Below are 19,347 nucleotides of genomic sequence, written 5' to 3'. Positions count from 1 at the left end.
TGATAAACTAAGTTGAAGTGCCTAGGAGTCCTCCAACTATATCTTGATTTTGCTTTGAGATTTGTGCTACTCATGGTATCTATTTTTGAGATGTTTGTCTTCATGTGTATCACATGCTATTACGAATTTCAAAGCAAAATTAATGGATAAAAAAGTTGGTCCACAAGAGCTCCTATCCACTTAAGCTTATTCTAGCTTTAATATATGTGTGTGTGTGTGTGTGGGGAAAGAAAAGAGACAAAACTTCAGCTGGGTAAAAGACGATGATAAACTAAGTTGAAGTGCCTAGGAGTCCTCCAACTATATCTTGATTTTGCTTTGAGATTTGTGCTACTCATGGTATCTATTTTTGAGATGTTTGTCTTCATGTGTATCACATGCTATTACGAATTTCAAAGCAAAATTAATGGATAAAAAAGTTGGTCCACAAGAGCTCCTATCCACTTAAGCTTATTCTAGCTTTAATATATGTGTGTGTGTGTGTGTGGGGAAAGAAAAGAGACAAAACTTCAGCTGGGTAAAAGACGAACCTCTGTCCTTGCCATGGTTGGCTCACCAACAATAGCCTGCAATTCAGGTGAAACACTACAAACTTTACTCAGACCCCCTGGGCCACCTCTTCGTTTGACTCCAGTGGGAGCACTGCAGTGTTTAAGACAATCAACAAGAAATCAAACCAACATTTATAATGCAAGAGGTAAAATATATTGGCATAAAAGCATCAGAATTCTAAGCAGCAGGAAATATGATAAGTCAAACACGATAAAGGGTCATTCATTTACTTGGGAAAGGGAGAAAATTTTAACCGGGGAAGAAAAATTGCATAGATAGAAAATATATTTATTTTGAGAAGGAGCATGTTCCTAAACTAAAAGAAAATACTGATAATTATGAAGAGAGGCAAGCGAGGGGGTTTTTTTTGGTGGTGGTGTGTGTGTGGGGGGGGGGGGAGATGCTTGACAATGTAGTAGGGAAAGGCTATGCATAACAATTGCACAATGATTAGGCAATCAGAAAGAAGAAAAAACGAATGAAAATGGGGAGGGGTGGGGTGGGGGATGGCTGACAATGTAGCAGAGGAAAGCTATGATAACACAAATGCACATGATTAGGCCATAATCAGAAAGAAGAAAAGATGAATGAAAACATAAAAGATCACGAACGGGCAATATCTTCACAGACATAATTTGGGTGAATATTACTCCTAAGAGAATGTTGAAGGCTTCCTCCTTGGTGGGATAAACCTAAACTGCAATCAATAACTTAAGTTCTTTACCTACCAATCTCCTAGTAGGTTTTTTGAGCTTTCTTATTCATACATCCATGGAGAATACAATGCTACTTTAAAAGGTTAACATCATTTTCGTAGGTCTTATATTCTTTTCTCAGGTAGATTCATGAAGCCTTCTCACTAAAGAATTGCAATCAACCCAATCCATTTTTATAGGAAAAGGCTAAAATAATAAGATGGTTTTTTAGGCTATTCAGTTATTATTAAACATCCATGATACTTCTTTCTTCAAATATTGGATGAGTCAAGAGACTGAGTAACACGTGATGCATGCTGATCTCTGATTCGGCTAAATGTGAATAAGTTTCTTTATCCAAGTTAGAGATCACATTCATCAATTTGAAATTTACACCCCTCTAAAATTTGGTTACCACCACAAAAATGATTTAGGAAACTTAAGCACACAATGTGAACTGTTTAACCAGGAGCAATTGCAACCTCAAGATAAGTGTTCCATGGAAGTCACTACTCTGAATTCATCTTCCAATTTCTTCTGCATATCATCATTATCTGCAAAAACCTGACTTCTATCCTGAACACCTTACTTTGCACCAACATGAATTCATGTACCAAAAAATAAGTTAATCCTCCTCATCTCATTTAGACATACAGTACAGAACGAATTTCAACATATCATCATTATTTGCAACTTTTCATTTTATATTTTGATTCCATAACTTGCATTCTCGATTATTTTCAGGTCATGTGAGCAGGACAAGCAGAATCCCACATAACAAATATTTTAAAGGTGGTTCTCGGTCGTAATCGGGATTATACGATAGCATCAGTCTCCTACCCACCCACTCAATATTAGATACAGTATGTTTGTAACAAAATCACCCTCCTTCTACCAAAATCTATACGTTCAATTATACAAAAACTACAAATTATTTCAAACAACCTAAAAGGGGTAGCTCTGAAATCAAACCACAATTTCGGGGAGCAAATGGGAGGTAACTGTTCTTAATCATAACATCAGATGCACTAACATCAAAATTCATAAATAAACTACGATGAAGTGGAGAGAATTGCGAATACCTAATCACAAAAAATCAAAAACCTTTTAACTCAAACATCAAAATTCAAACTTTTGCATTTCCATGCTACACAAAACTCTAACAAAAGAAGCAAATTCCTACACATAAAAAAGTTAATTGGAAACCCTAAATATACAAAAACCCCAATAAAGAACTAACCTTTCCTTAGCCGTAGGAATCGCCGTCGGCCGAACCGCTGTCGGCAAAAGTCACCGCCTGAAAACTGGCTGCTGCTGCTGCTCTGCTGCTGCTGGAACTGCAGGCTGACGCCCCACCGCCGCTAACCTGCGCCCGGCGAGCAGGATGCCGAAACCCTAGCTCATGGTTCAGGTAGCCGAACCCGCCGTGACGAGCGGAACCAAGAGGAAAGGGGCGGTACTGGTGCAAGTGAGGGCTAGGGCTGAGGGCAAAATGGTCTTTTGGAGGGGGGCGGAGGAGGAAGAGCTGGATCTGGTCACGGATGAAGGAGGTCTTGTGGGAGAGATCGAGGCCGAGCTCGGACTCGAGATGGCTGACGACGCCGTTAACGGAGGTGACGGAGCCGAGGGCGGAGTGACGGAGGAGGGACTCAAGGCAGCGGGAGATCTCTTGGTCGGATATTACCATTTAGGGGAGCATTTAACGGCTTAGGGCTATTTTTCCTATTTTTAACGGCGCAGCAGCTGACAAAATAATATTAAAAAAAAAGAATGGCAGTTCTGAAGTGAATCCCTTGGGGGGTTATTGGTTGGGATAAATTAGCGCCAAGTGGGAAAGTTGTTCTAATGGAATAATTTTATCACTTTGAGATATTTTAATAAAGTGGGTAAAATGAGATAATGAGATAATTTAAGTATTTGATTTGACAATTCATGTGGGGTAATTGATGATGGGGCACCTTATTAAAATATAATTTTATCTATTAATTACTTCTAAATTAACTTATCCAATTGGTTTAGTATATTATCTAGTATATTATTATAATATAAATATTATTTTACTTTATATTAAAATATAATATATTATACTATACTTATAAATTACTATTATTAATTATTATATTGTATTATATTATATTATATTAGCATGCTATATTATATATAATAATTAATATAATATAATATCAATATATTTAATATAATATTTTAATAATATAATATTTAATATAATACATTATTTTATTTATACAAAAATATAATATGTTATATAATAATTACTAATTAACATTATATTAGTATGCTATATTATATAATAATTGATATAATATATGAATAATATATATAATATAATACTTTAATAATATATTATTTAATTTAATATATTATAATATAGTATCATAGGATATAATGTACTTTATAAAATATTATAATATTTTACTTTATTCAATGTAATATTTTTTTAAATTTTATATTAAAATTAAAATATAATATAACATATATATATTACATGATAATTACAATAATCTATACTACTTATAAAAGAGAATACCCATGTCAAAACTTTTGATTTCCTTTTTTACCCCCTCAATTTTTTATAAATACGTTATACTATAATTACTATTATATAATATTATTAATATATGTTATTACAATATTATATAATATTATAATAAATACGTTATACTATAGTTATTATTATATAATATTATTATTATATGTTATTAAATTATGTTATTAAAATATTATTATATGTTATATTTTATATATCATGTCATATATTTATAATATAATTGCATGTATTAGTTAAGTAATACAAAAATATTTTAAAATTATCTCAATTGCCTTCAAAGTGAAACAACATTGTTCCAATATGAAGGATGGGGTAAATTTTTACTATTGAGACAAAATTTTTATATATCAGTGGGGTAATTTTATCCCAAGTGGTGTAATTGTCTCACTAGTGTTCCAAAAAACCAATAACACAAAAAGGTATTATTCTTGTTCCATTGTCCCAATGAATAACACTATGAAATAGAATCCCCAAAATTATCCCATTATCCCCCAAAATATCCTAACCAATAACCCCCCTTTATACAATTCACCAATAGTTACAGCGTTACTTTGCGAATTATAACTCTTCTATTTATAATGCAGATCACCATATTCCTGCAGAGATGATTCTGATAAAAATACACACCCGTTCAAACCACCATAACTTAGTGGCACCCACTAATTAATTGTAATAATCCCTTTTGACCGTACGCACCTACTATCCACACGTTGTGTTATAGATAAAAACTTAACGCAACGTAGATTTCACAGCTAATCTCTAAAAAGAACAGTAGGATACTGCTACATTAGATGGGCGGCGGTGGCGAGTGGGAGGCCTCAAGCAAGTCTCAAGGGGAGTTCGATGGCGCGACGTCAGAACGAGACTCGCGACGACGCTTGAGACGGCTGGCTGATGAAGAGGTCGAGGCCCAAGAAGATACACTTGATGCTAACTAAAACACCTATGATTGTTAGGAAGTAAAGTAGGAGGATCCTTGTGACCGGTTTAAACAAGTGATTGAAATTTAAATTAAAAAATAAAAAAATTACCGCATTTAGCTTTTTGTATTGACGCTTTAAAAAGTTACCTTGTTTAACAAGTTACCTTGTTCCATTTCATAACATTAAGTCAGTTTTACATCAACGATAACCTTCAACCTTTGCTCTCCCAACATTTCTTTTCAAAGCGGGAAGGAATTTAGAGGGGTAAAAAGTGCTACTAAGCTAAACAATGGTGATTTCCTTGAGATTTACTAGCAAATTTTCACCGCTCGCAGCAAAGCAAAAGATTTAACATTAAAATCCACTTCCACTGCTGGTAAATTACCGAGAGCAAGCATGTGAAGTGAAAAACGTACATAAAAAATAAAACGGAAAAAGAAAACAGAGACAGAATCTTAATATCAGGATAATTTCCCGCCCCTCGTCGACTAAACTCAAAGAAGTACCCAAAAAGAGAAAGTTCTTCAAATCTTGATATTGAAGTAATCTGGGTCAAAATGATGCAACCTGACGTATCCATCTTCCCCACCGCTTGCAAAACTGTCACCAGAACATATAAAGAATTAGAAGAAATAATCACGGTACACTACTAATATCAAATATTCATGACATGCACACTGAAAAGTAATCAACTCCATTTATTACCACCATATGTAAAAAGTCAAAAACATAATCATATAATTAAGAACCAATCATTACATAAGGGTTTACAATACAACAATATCCAGTAGCTACTGCAACCAAAAGACTGCTAATTGTTCGACTAATACCATCTAAAACATAGTCTCAGAAAACAAAAGTGGTTCAAGAAATTCCACCATAGAGGTACTACAAATCAGTGCGAATGCAGCAGATGGCCTCAGAAAAATGTTGTGTTTGTAAGTCTAAAATGTTTAGAATAATAATCACTTGAACTTTGATACTCGTAGATTTTTAGCGTACGTAGATTACAGTACATGTAAACCTGAAATAATAAAGAAGATTGCTTATTTATGTAACATATATTATACTTCCCCGTGTATACGTGAAAAATAGAAGTCAGCTTTGAGCAGCATGCATGACAAAGCGTGATGGTTGACATAGAAAGAAATAAAGTTTAGTAGAGTCGGAGAAGAGAGAAGGATTACCGCACCAAATACAAATGACACTCAAATATGAATTGTGATATGCACATGCGTACAACAAAAGAAACAAATAGTTCACACAACCAAATAGCAGACAAAATGACCGAACAGAAAAAAAAAACTACTAAAAAAACAAAAATGAACATAAAATTTTGAAAGTAAAAAATGATAGCAATCATATTATTACCCGACCACCGAGATTATGAACTCAACATTATCAAATAGCATAGAAAAACATTATGGGCTGATTCAATGAGCCACAATACGTAAAAAAACTACAAAGTTAAGAGATAAAGAAAATTATACTCTATATATATATAACCTTTTAAGGGCAATAAAACTAAAAACAAAAATGCAGAAGCAAATTGGAAAAAAAATGGAAGCATTTCTGTGTTGAGAAGGAAAAAGAAAATAAAGAAAAAGAAATGCAATATATTCCCATTCTGTCAATGCCAGTATTGACGAGCTAAATATCCACACGCACAAGTATCAGCGCATGCAAACACACAAAAGAAAGAAAAGAAAACAATAGAAAAAGAGAGGAAAACACTCCACTTATCCCACAGCAGGTAAACGAAATCAAACAGAAGGGAAACATAAGGAAAAACACAGTAATTATAAGATGTCAAGCCATGCTCCCACAAGAAACAGGCTAGACATGTTGTCATTCACACATGGAGGAAACAAGAAGAACATACAAGTCGACTAAAAGAGAATAAATAAAATGCACAGGAACCCCTAAAAAGCCAAAGGAAAAAGATATATACAAGGGAGGAAATAGGCTATAGTAGCAGTAATAGCTCTCATACTATTTCATTGTCAACATTAAACTGAACATTCTCAGAATAGCGTATATTGTCAAATGGTGTTTACTGCAATCATGGAGCCATAATAGACAAGGGTGAAAGTAGAAACTTGCTTCTTCTTAGAAATTAAGAGAAACTAAAATAAGGATGAAAACATGCGGAAAAACAGCCAAGAGAAACCCAAAAAATTAAGTGGAAAAACATCTAGAAGAAAAGGCTAAGGTAAGAATAGCTCTAAAATTTCAGGATAGAATCGCTCATCACTACCAGGCGGCAATCATTCAGGCACACAATCTCCAAAGGCAGCAAAAGAAATCTGGAAGATAATTAAATTAAGTTTCACCTCGGCTAAATAGGCTGAAGTAGCAGTAATAGCTCTCATACTATTTCATCATCAAGTTTATACTGAACATGCTCAGAATAGCGTATATTGTCAAATGGTATTCGCTGCAATCATGAAGCCATAATACACAAGGATGCATATAGAAATTCACTTCCTCTTAGAAGGTAAGAAATAAGGACGAAAGCATGCGGAAAGACAGTCAAGAGAAAACCAAAAAATTGTGGAAAAGCATCTAGAAGAAAAAACAAAGGCTGAGGTAAGAATAACTCTATAATTTTCAGGATAGCATATATCACCCTCTGCGGGCGGAAATCATTCAGGCATACAATCCCCAAGGCAGTAAAAGAAATCTGTAAGATAATTAAATTAAGCTTCAACTTTCCTCAGAAAAAAAAGGCACATTAGAAAAGAGAATTAAAACTAGGGAGAACTATAGTAGGCAGGATACCCATGTTAACATCAAAAAACACAAAAGCAACAGAAAAACAGAAGTAGCTCTCATATTTTATTGTTTAGCATCAGCACTTAAGCTAGCTTAAGTTCTCAGAATAGCATATATCGCCAGATACTACTGGCGACAATCATTGGGCCACAATATCCATGACAGGAAAAGAAATTTGGAAGAGAGTTCAGCTTCACCGCTCCTTTAGAAAAGGAATTATTACCAAGAAACCGCTCCAACTTTGACCACTTATTAGGGAACCACCTACCTTTAAGTTCTAATTACATAACCCATTGTCAGCTTCACATGCACATCATGTGTTGCTTTAAACCTGACTTAACAGAAATATTGGCAAAGAGGTCATGTAAGAAAAAAAATGGCGGTAGCAGATTTTCATAATAAGTTGTCAAAGTTGGAAGGTTTTCATAATAACTGCCTTCTTAAAAAAATTAAAACGCAAAACTGAAATAAAGTCACATTATAGAAGAGAAACTAAAGATAGGAAAACTAAAGATAGGGAGAAAACAATAAGCAGGATTTAAGTGTAACATCAAAAACCACAAGTGAAGAGACATAGAGGTAGCTCTCATATTTTCTTGTTTAGCATCAGAACCTATGCTTAAAGTGCTCAGAATAGCGTATATTGCCAAATAACATTGGCTACAATCATCGAGCACACACACCCCATAGGAAAGTAGGAAAGAAGCATGAATCCCTATAAAACACAGGAATTTAAATAAATTAAGCAGCTCTCCAACCCCACACAAAGAAGGTAGTTAACACTAAACAGCACGTAGAAACAGACACATGCACTAGTTGACACGGCCACTAAGGCCTAGTTTTGTTGCAAGACCTAGAAAGTGGTAGATGTTAACTCCATCAAATAGTGCATGCAAATGATCACTCCGGATTAGAACAAATTTTCACTGTAGACCCAAATGAACTTTTAATTACCAAAATCGACCGATTTTTTTTAATTACCAAAATCGACCCGTTTTATGCCACGTAGGCTTAATCCCGTTTCCTAATTAGTCGGGGTTGCCAACCCCGACTGTTTAGGAGTTGTTAAACCCCAATTAGAAGCCTTAAAACCCGATTTGTAATGCCCTAAACAGTCGGGGTTGGCAACCCCGACTAATTAGAAAACAGGATTAAGCCTACATGGCATAAAACGGGTCGATTTTGGTAATTAAAAAAAAAACGGTCGATTTTGGTAATTAAAAGGTCCTTTGGGTCTACAGTGAAAATTTATTCCTCCGGATTATACTGAAACCACCCATATTGAGAGTTCTAACTCCTTGCAACACTTGGGTTTATTTTTGGCATTTATGACAAAAATGCTACCAAAATTTATTGCTACCAAAATTTATCGCGTAGAATAGTCATTTAGTTGGTCAAACCTAGCTTATTCGGATGAGCTTATAAGCTAACTTTACAAAAGTCGGAGAATCCCAGCTTTTTAAAAAGAAGTTAAAAGCTAGCTTATGGGATTTACCAAACACGTAGATACCAAAAAGTTACCTTAAAAGCTACTTTGAACAAAGAAAAAGCTCTCCTAGAGTCATCATCCCTCCGCTAAACCAACTGCAATAAGTCCAACCTCTTATTTCCTATCCAGACAATACAAATGCACCAAATCTGTAACTCCTGTTAACTTCTTCCTAAGAATCGAAATCTGGCACCAAGTCCCTAACTCTTGCTAACTTCCCCCTAAGAAATTGTAACCTATAACCTATCTCCTATCAAAATGCAGCCTTTATGTCATATCCTTAATGTCCTTTTTGTCCTTACTAGTAGCGAAATTTGTCTAACTTGTTGTAGGGCCAATTCAATTTGGATATATGCTACACAGCTAACCCCTCTTTACACAAAAGCTATCATGAATATAAATAAACAAATGAAGTTAGGAAGGAAGAGATAAGACAGGTCACCTCCTTCCATCAGGATTAAAAGCCAGAGCATTGATTGGTCCAAAGTGACCTTTGACTCCCCCAATTTCTTCTTGAAGAATCTGTAAAGAAAAGTAGAAGAATCATGAGAAAATTTACAACCCAGTTAATCAGCTTATCATGGTTAAACAAAGAGGTACAATAACAAATATAATGGAATAATACATATAGTTTAATTCCCGTGGAATGAATATTGTATATAATGCAGGTATATCTAATTCACCTTGTGAAAGAATTTTGCTTCAAACTTTCCTGCACGGTGATCAGTCATCGTAACATTCACTCTAATTCACCTTGTGAAAGAATTTTGCTTCAAACTTTCCTGCACGGTGATCAGTCATCGTAACATTCACTGCATCCTGGCCACCGCCAATCACCACCTTCAAACTTTCCTGCACGGTGATCAGTCATCGTAACATTCACTGCATCCTGGCCACCGCCAATCACCACCTGAAACCAGATACAAAACTACAACAACTATACAGGAGATGATTGCAATATGCCAAGTTATAAAACCACCAACAATCATGAGAATAAAAAGATATTATCTCTCAGAATAGTATACATAAGAATCAAGTCTGAAAACTTTTTTCTACGCAATTAACATGAACAAGACAAAAAAAAAGAAATTGCTTTTAAATAAACGTATGACACACACACACATGCACAAGATGATCGAAAATATGCACAGTACCTAACTAACAATGCATAAGTGAAGTTGCTACAATCTTTTAAATAATTCCAATGGGGAAGGATGACTGTTTTAAATGGTGCATCTTACTTGACATGATAAGAAGTACTATGGAGGTAATTCCAATTTAAAGTATGAATGAACTACTTAGAAAGGAAACGAAACTTGAACTATATTCCTTTATGAACTTCGCGTAAAGGGTTCAAAGCACAATCCATATCAACAGATTTTCTCAGTTGCAACCACATGTGCTTCGGTAGTTGGTTGTTCATGAACCTACATAGTAATAATGCAGAATATACTTCAGCTTTGCGCGGAATAGCAGGGATTCCAAAACAGAAGTAGGAAATATATACACCACCTAGGAGAGAGTTAGTTAGTCTCTTATCTAAACTCATCTTCTCCCTAAGAATTTTACCCTTAGGTTGGGCTAGTACCATCCAATAAGGGAAAAAGAAACAAGCATTTTAGAAAGTGTGTGCTTCATAAGAGTTTCCAGGAAGATTGTAAATAATTTGGTACAGTTACCTTCTGAACCATATGAAAACCCTCACATCCAACAATATATAATTCACTTGCCTTAAAAGCTATCTTAACTTGAATCCCCAAATGGATAGCACTATTCTCATCATCAAAGAAGGATAATTATGTGCCCCATATGTAAATAGCTTGACTTTTAGAATTATAAAATTCTACAGTTTCTTAATACACCTGTGTGTTAAACTTTTTAATAATTCTTTCACTTGTTTTCCCCTTTCATTTTTGTTTGTTTTTGTTTCTGCTTCTATTATATTTTCATACAAAAATAGACGCCTAAAACAACTTTTGCTATAAGCATATGCATTCAACAATACTTTCAACCACTTAAACGCATACATGATCGAGAAGCGGAGATATTGCGCAAGCATTCACTGGAGCACTTGTCACATAGGTCTTCAACAGAGTCAATGTTCTGGTGTCCCAAAGCTAACAAAATGAAATGAAGACATAAAAAATAGATTAGCCACAACTTAAAATGAAGATAAAGCATGAAATGGTAGTTGACACCATACCTTAGCAGATTTATCCAAAGAACTTGTAAGGAAATGAGACCCATCGGCAGACTTAGAAATTGAAGTGATTCTCTTCTGATGACCAGTTTCCTTATCCGACTCCTTCAAAAGGCTCCCAGTCTACACGTTTAAAAGTCCGATGAAATTAACATTGTAATTCAATCGAATAGGAAACAATATGGAAATTAACTACAACAGGGAGCTGTAGCATCTATATCAATGATGATGCAAATATTGATGATGAACCACAGGTGAGGTAAACAAGATGAAGACAACCTCCATGACAACAAATACGCACTTGTTTTGCCCATTGGAAAGGAAAGGAACGCCTTGAATATTATGCCAAATTACATACAAAAAAGTTAATAATCACATTATCTACAAAAAACACCCTAGCATCAAATAATAAATCAAATTGACTATGAACAGTCAAGTTTCTGAGAAACTATTTCCATTTTTTATCATACCTTCTGCGTGTTTTATTTCATCTGAAACAGGGCTCAAACGAGGCTTTTTGACTGTTTTTTTTCCATGTAAGCAGTAAGAACAATAAAGCAATGTGACTCAGATCTATGATGCAAAAGATAAGCCGAACAGTACATGAAGGAAATTGGTTTAAGCAGTGAAGGAAAGGGAGGTAAACGTGATTATAAATTATAATCTTTTAAAAATAACACGCATGAGAAAAAAGCAAAGAAGAAAATTTTAGAAGAAATAAACAATAAGGGAGGCTCACCTCAGTATCCCACGTACGGAGTATTCCATCTTCTCCTCCGCTTATTATAGTCTTGTTTAAAGGTCCCCAAATAGCCCCAGTGATTCTCCCTGGACCCTTGATTGTGAGCACAGATTCCCCAGTTTCTGCAAAAGATAATAATAATAATAATCACGGATATTTGAATGGACAGTGAAATTTGCACCAAAATAAAGGGAAAATTTTGTAAGATGACTATACAAGCAGCATGGGTCTATGAGTCCAATAACATAATTATCAAAGTGAACATTGGCATGTTAACTTAAGAATTTCAATGGCTTGAAGGAGACAGAAATAAAAGATCATACGTTCGCTAGGATCTCTGGCAATTTGTTTCACTTGAATAGTGGGAGGATGACCCATAAAGGGATCGGTTGTTACAATAGCAAGCTTATCCCCAACAGAGAATTGCACCGATCTAGCTGGAGAATCAAAGTTGAAAGTATAAAGCTGAGCTCCTGTTTGTACATTCCACAGCTTCGCAGTCTGATCAGCACTTCCTGTAATCAGGCGCATAGAATCACCTGAACAAATTAAAACCATTCGTTAGCAAATAGTCCACCAGTAAACAGGTTGGTGCAAAGGAAATGAAAAACAAGTAGATGCATTGTACTGTCTTTTGGCCATAAGCCAGTTAGGCCATGTTTGGATTGGGTACCATTTTAAATTAACAATCCTTTATCCTTATAATGAAATAATGGGGTGTTTGGTTCAAAATTTTAACAAAGGAGGGAGGGTATGCTATTATAGTCTTGGTACTATTTTGTAATTGGCACTAGACCCAAAAAGACCACATTACCCTTAACTTCTCTAAAAATTACCTAGAGTTTTCTCTCTTTATCATTTCTCACCCGCTTAATATCACCCCTTTTTATTTCTCTGTGTGGTTTTGGTCATCCAAACTCATCTTTAAAGCATCTCTCGATAATGCTAGGACGACTGAAACTCAACTATGCGATTGTTGGAGCTACCTTTAAGTATATTTGACTATTTCAATTATTTTCTCTTTTCCAGGCTACATATTTTAAAGCTGTGACTGGGTACCCGTTTAGATACTAATGCTTCTTTTCATGACATTTAATTTCACCTCATTATATTTCAGCATGAAACTCCATTAATGATGATTCTAGCTCAAAAGTAATGTACTTGTCTGCCCCTTTAACTTGACATCTGATAAAAGCCGGAGTCCTCGAAGTGGAGAAATATCAGGAGTTCGAGATTGCTTTGCTTGTTACATCATTAAGAAGCAATAATTCACTATTGGTAGGAAGAAGGGCATTATCACCCCTTTAGAATGACAAGTTCCCAAACATGACATATGCACTAGAGGTCTTAATAACAAACCGATCCAAACAAATTATTATAAAAATTTAACCCACTATAGTCCCTTGGATTATTATATCCCACGATTATAATGAGTTAAATCAGCCCCGGGTTAAAACAAGTCCCTAAAACAAACATAGCCTTATTATGCCTTATTTGGCCTAGCACCATTAGTATTTGAAACCAAACTTATCGTAAGCAGCGTAAATGTACAGCAGTTTATAAGAATGCACCAAATATTCAAAGAGTAGAACGAACCAACTTAGTAAACATGCTTTTACAAGTTAAAACCCAACATTCAGAAAAAGAGTAAAAAAACTACTACTACTTAAATGACTTTGATGGATATTAGCATAATCAAAGACACAATTCTTCTGCAACTAAAAAAAACTTACAGATTAGGAATAAAAATTCAAAATTTATGCTAAAATTTTTCATTTAATATAAAATGAGCAAGCAATTGCAAGGAAAACATGACTTACAGATTAGAATTAATCTTCTCCATTCAATTCATAAAAATCAGAATTAAAACTACAACTCCTCTTCATTTTTTCCTACATAAAGGTATCAGCGCTCTCTACTTTTTCTTCTCAAATCCATCAAATACCTCCAAACTAATCGAAAATTTTACATAAAAAGAAAGAAAGAGAGAGGGTATTACGAGAAACGTCGCAGCTCCAAACAGCGCCGTTGTGGCCCTTGTAAACTCCAAGGCGCTCGCCATTATCAGCGAACCAAACAGTGGGATTGTGATCCTTAGCGCAGGAGAAGAGCAGATCCCCTTCTCTGTTGTACTTAAGGAAAGTTAGAGGTCTTTCATGGCCTTTCATCAGGATCGGCCTCATCTTGAAACCTATGAAGAAAGACGAAAACCTAGATCGATCGATTAGGGTTTTTTTTTTCGGAGGAGAATCGTGCTTCTGGCGATGTCGAGGAGTGCTTCCTGGTGCGGAAAGGGAACTTAGAGTCTTATAGATGGGCCGAAAACCATAGCCCATTTGATATTTGGGCTGGGTTATTTATTATTAGATATATTGCGCTTAAATATTCTCTACAGTTTCACCAATACGTAAGTGGTCCTTATTTTAATGCCGAGTAAATAAATGCTCCGAAGTTTATTGCAGATAAATAATCTAAAGTTAAAAATAACCCATAAGTGCTAATTTTATCTGAACTAGATTTTATGCACGTGCAATGCACGTGGTTAAATACTATGATTAGGTTTTTTAATTTATTTTCTTATTAAAACTTATTCATCAGTTACTCTTTGATAATATTTTTTGCTCACTTTGATTAAGTATTTTTGGTTTATTTTCTACTAAAATTTGTTCCTCGATTACACTTTGATTATTTATTTATTTGATAGTTTTTTGAATAGGCTACATCCAGTTTAAATTTTTATGTTGATAGTTATTGTCAGGAGAAAAATATAATCTAAAGCCAATTTAAATTTTCATTTCATTTGGATCGGCATGAAACCGAGCTTGACCTAAGGAAGTATAGTGTTATGAAAGTGAAAACACTTGAAAAAATTACATTATAAAAGGAAGATGAATAATAAAGCCAACGAGCCAAGATGATTGATTTAAAGTGGGCTAAAATGATAAAAAATGGTTAATAAAAAAATCATAAAGTGAAGATTAATGCTAACTCTAGTACACTTTTATATGATAAAAATATCCACATATGCATATGAAAACACTAAAATAGTTTATGAAAATCCCTTCTAAAGATTTTTATTTTTACTAAAAAATGAAATTATTCTATAACAATTCACAAAACATTATCTTTTGTTACTTCTACTTTATTTTTTATTGAGTCGAGATCAATCCTTCTTCATATTTACCTTTTTCCTAGCCAATTCTAGAGTAGTAGAGTCTTCATCATCTACATCGATTTTGATATGAGACTGGAGCATGTTATCTTTCCTTGGGCTCATTCATCTTTTGACTTCTCGTCTAAATTCACAAAGAAGTTGAATATATTTCTTATATTCAACACAAACTTTTGACAATACGGACTTTGATTTTTTCCTATTTTAATAAGAATAAATATTAATTTCATATATATGAAATTTTTTTATGCTTTTAATTTATTACTTAAATAAGGTTAGGAGGTACCTCTTTTTTCACTGCAATGAATTCTTCTGTTGTGCATCCAATAAGAATTTCTGTTGGGTCATAATGTTACATTTGTTTTATCTGTGTCATTTTCCATGAGGATTTGAACTCAAAACATTAAAATTTTCATTGTCAATTTGTTTTAGATTATAATATTAATATTTAATTTTGATATATTTATTTCATGAAGAAGGGATATCACTTAACCTTGGTACTAAATCATTGGCGATTCTACAACATTTATCATATGGACACTTATTATTAACATCTTTATCCGCTTTCTTATTGCAGTCTTTGCAAACACAGAATCACTGCTCAACTCTATTATAAATGGTAGTTATCGTTTCCTTAAAGGTGCGATAGTGTGTATGTATATTGGTATATTATTCTTAGGTTTAATTGTATGAATTTTAGAGTAGATTTTTTAAGATCATACCTCTTTCAAATGTTATAATGGTTGTATATATTAGTAATTTGAATTTCTGTTGCATTTATAAAGAGCCTTAATAAAGATGCTTTTGTCTTGGCAGCTTACTCTAAAAGAGCGCTGCATATTAGCTTTAACATGTAATATTTTTTCTTTACGTTGTTATATGGATGTTTGCTTGGTTTACTTACTATTCTCTTATTTATTCAGTAAGTTGTATCTTTGGATTGATATATATTATTGACGCAATTTACGATGACATGCATATCTCCTCTATAATTTTGAGTCAGATATAAGGTGAATTTTATATTTAGTGGCCTTTAATAAGAATTTTACTAATGAAATATGTTACGCGCAGCGGAAATTTCGACAGCACTTCGGCAGCACAACAAGAGAGTCAGGTCGCGATAGGAATTCTCGTTTCACAAAGGAAACAAGAACCTTAAGCAAAATATCTCAATCAAGTGAGATATCAACTCTTCCTCTCATCAGTTCTAGGACTGACCTGTCGAGAAAACCTAAAAGCTATTACAAATCATACAAATAGCGATACAACCAATTTTACGTGGTTCAGCAAATTACCTACGTCCACGGGGCAAGGAGGGGGGAGATCTACTATTAGAGGGAGAGATTACAACTAGGGTTTATAATCACTCACAGCCTAAACCCTCAAACAAACACTCAAAAACCTCGCAATATCTCTCTACAAAAGGACAGCCGCCAATAACCGACGAAAAGTCTCTGCGCTTTTTCTCTTTCTCAGCCGAAAAATCACCTTCGGTTTTTGCCTTCTGCTTTGTACGCCGCCTAAGACAGAATTGCCTTCTGCTTTGTACGTCGCCTCAATTGCACACCCTTGTTCTTGCTCTGCAGCCGCAAAAAAATCAAATCCTTGCTGACGCCCAATCCTTGCACAAAAAACCTAGAACTTGATGAGGCGCTGGTATTTATACGCTTGCAAAACCCACGCGGTTCGTGAGGGATTCGTGGGCCTGCAAAACGCGTGTTCGTAGGCCTGCAAAACTCACGCGTCTTCAAATGCGTCTTCACGTGCACGTGGGAGTGGCCACAAGTTCACAATTCTCCACATCGGTGAAGTTTTTTCAAAACTGAACCAACACCAAAGCATCCAAATGTTCCAACTTGTTGTGTCCAATACGAACTCAATCCACAACAAGTCGAGAACGAGAATCCAAACAATCTCACCCCCATCAACTAATCCAAAACCGGCTGCATCATAAAGACTGCCTATGTATCCTCTTACCCAAGGAATCAAGCCTCTCGTAGTTCATCCAAATGGCCGCCAACGGCCTCAACAATCATAAATATGCAACAAGCTTCTACAATGATCAAACTTGTTGCTCGGAACCACCTTAGTGAGCATATCCGCCGGATTATCCTTCGTGTGGACTTTCACAATCTCCACATCGCCATCTTCAAGAACATCTCGAACGAAGTGATAACAAACATCAATATGCTTCGTCCTCGCATGAAAAACCTGATTCTTCACCAAATAGATAGCACTCATGATATCATAATGAATGGTGACGGACCTCTGCGATATACCAAGTTCTTCCAAAAGTCCTCGAAGCCAAATAGCCTCCTTCATAGCCTCCGTAACTGTCATATACTCTGCCTGCGTCGTAGACAAAGCCACCATAGACTATAAGGTGCATCTCTAACACACCGACGTACGGGTCAAAGTAAACACATACCCCGTAGTAGACCGACACTTATCCAAATCCCCGGCATAATTTGAATCAATATAACCAATGCATAGCTGCCCACCTGTAGTGTCCCACTCATAAACTAAACCAACATTGAGCGTACCTCGATAGTGTCCCACTCATAAACTAAACCAACATTGAGCGTACCTCGAATGTACCTCAAAATCCATCTCACGGCGTCCCAATGTGAGCGTACCTCGAATGTACCTCAAAATCCATCTCACGGCGTCCCAATGACCTACTCCTGGATCGTGCATATATCTCGAAACCATGTTCATCGCCTGTGACAAATCCGGTCTCGTACATACCATTGCATACATCAAGCTTCCAACCGCACTCGCATATGGAGTCTTCGACATCAACTCTTTATCTTCAACTGACTTTGGTGAAAGGTCAGCTGAAAGCTTCAAATGGGCTCCCAATGATACACTAACTGGATTTGTATCCATGCTAACATGAAAATCGCTGTAGTACCTTCTTCAAATAAGCCACCTGTGTCAAACAAATTATGTCCTTCTTCTTATCTCTGTCGATCTCCATTCCCAAAATGCGTTTGGCCTCACCCAAGTCCTTCATCTCAAACTCATTTGAAAGCTGAACTTTTAACTCATCTATAGCTGACCTGGAGGTAGAGGCAACCAACATGTCATCGACATAAAGTAACAAATAGATGTACGCACCTCCTTTAAACTTGCGAAAATATACGCAAGGATCAAACTGGCTCAGAGTGTACGAATGACCAATCATAAAACCATCGAATCGCCTATACCACTGTCGAGGAGACTGTTTCAAACCGTATAGCGATTTCTTCAATCTGCAAACCAACTTATCTTTCCCGGCTCGGAATCCCAATGGCCGAGTCATATATATATTTCTTCATCAAGATCACTATGAAGAAATGTCGTCTTCACATCCAACTGATCTAACTCCAAACCATACCGTGCTACCAAAACTAGCAAAATCCGAATCGAAGAGTGCTTCACCACCGGAGAGAAAACCTCATTATAATCTATTCCTTCCTCCTGTGCATAGCCCTTTGCAACCAACCTAGCTTTGAACCTCAATGGAGTGCCCTCAATGCCCAACCTAGCTTTGAACCTCAATGGAGTGCCCTCAATGCCCTCCTTCTTCGTGTATACCCACTTGCAACCAACCTTCCGCCTCTTTGGAAGCTGAACAAGCTTCTATGTATCATTCTTGTGAAGAGACTCTATCTCCTCCTGCATAGCTACTTGCCACGAATCAGCCTCCGAACTCTGCTCGGCCTATCTGAATGTAGTAGGCACTAACTCATTGATACTCTCCACCGGAAGTGCATACGCAACTGTGTCGGCATACCGTGCTGGCATCTGTATGTTTCTCCTCTGTCTACAAACCGCAATCGAATCCTGAACCTGAGCTGTCGATCCCTGATCCTGCATAATTGTACTCGTATCCTCCTCGTCGTTGCCGTGCTCACCTGGCGTCACCTCAGTCGGCACTCTAATGGATACTGTACCATCTGGTCAATGTGGAGCTGCATCGATCTCCACCACCTGTGATATCTCCTCTGTCGGGGTGCTCTCCACCTGATGAGAGCTGGGAAGCTTCAAGATAGAAGCCTCATCGAATGTGACGTCCCTACTCAGCATAATTTTCTTATCCACTGGATCCCAAAATCTTGTATCCCTTGACACCATGCTTGAATCCTACAAATATGGTCTTCCTAGCTCGAGGTTCCAACTTATCAGTTCTCACATGATAAAATGCAGGGCACCCAAATACCTTGAGCTGGTTATAATCATGTGCTG

At 35.9% G+C, this 19,347-nt stretch overlaps 2 protein-coding genes across 4 annotated transcripts in view; both read right to left on the bottom strand.

Annotated features, from left to right (window-relative positions):
- Nucleotides 1-3,008, bottom strand: part of LOC109841382 — a 14,056-nt gene extending 11,048 nt beyond the window's left edge. Inside the window, exons 1-4 of the mRNA XM_020410331.1 lie at nucleotides 2,499-3,008; nucleotides 1,761-1,831; nucleotides 1,105-1,244; nucleotides 531-642 (exon numbers count right to left, since the gene is read on the bottom strand). Of these exons, the coding sequence (XP_020265920.1) occupies nucleotides 531-642; nucleotides 1,105-1,244; nucleotides 1,761-1,831; nucleotides 2,499-2,934 (759 nt within the window). The 5' untranslated portion in view covers nucleotides 2,935-3,008. The remainder of the gene's footprint in view (nucleotides 1-530; nucleotides 643-1,104; nucleotides 1,245-1,760; nucleotides 1,832-2,498) is intronic.
- Nucleotides 5,018-14,228, bottom strand: LOC109834524 (eukaryotic translation initiation factor 3 subunit I-like). 3 transcript variants are annotated; one of them, XM_020402637.1, is made up of 9 exons: nucleotides 13,945-14,228; nucleotides 12,269-12,484; nucleotides 11,943-12,067; nucleotides 11,207-11,326; nucleotides 11,031-11,120; nucleotides 9,844-9,913; nucleotides 9,757-9,773; nucleotides 9,446-9,525; nucleotides 5,018-5,339 (listed from the first exon to the last, which is right to left on the bottom strand). In XM_020402637.1, exons 1-9 carry the CDS (start codon nucleotides 14,126-14,128, stop codon nucleotides 5,264-5,266), a joined length of 978 nt encoding a protein of 325 aa, XP_020258226.1. In that variant the 5' UTR covers nucleotides 14,129-14,228; the 3' UTR covers nucleotides 5,018-5,263. The 3 variants fall into 3 exon arrangements, 2 of the variants coding, with proteins under 2 accessions (XP_020258226.1, XP_020258180.1); XM_020402591.1 differs by lacking the exon at nucleotides 9,844-9,913 and having other exon boundaries at nucleotides 9,757-9,843; XR_002245602.1 differs by lacking the exons at nucleotides 5,018-5,339; nucleotides 9,446-9,525; nucleotides 9,757-9,773; nucleotides 9,844-9,913 and adding exons at nucleotides 9,774-9,843; nucleotides 9,914-10,430.

This window comes from Asparagus officinalis, chromosome 1 (genome assembly GCF_001876935.1).
Source record: "Asparagus officinalis chromosome 1, Aspof.V1, whole genome shotgun sequence".
Classification (NCBI taxonomy): domain Eukaryota; kingdom Viridiplantae; phylum Streptophyta; class Magnoliopsida; order Asparagales; family Asparagaceae; genus Asparagus; species Asparagus officinalis.
Note: the sequence above shows the minus strand (reverse complement) of the source record. Positions and strands in the feature narration are given on the sequence as shown.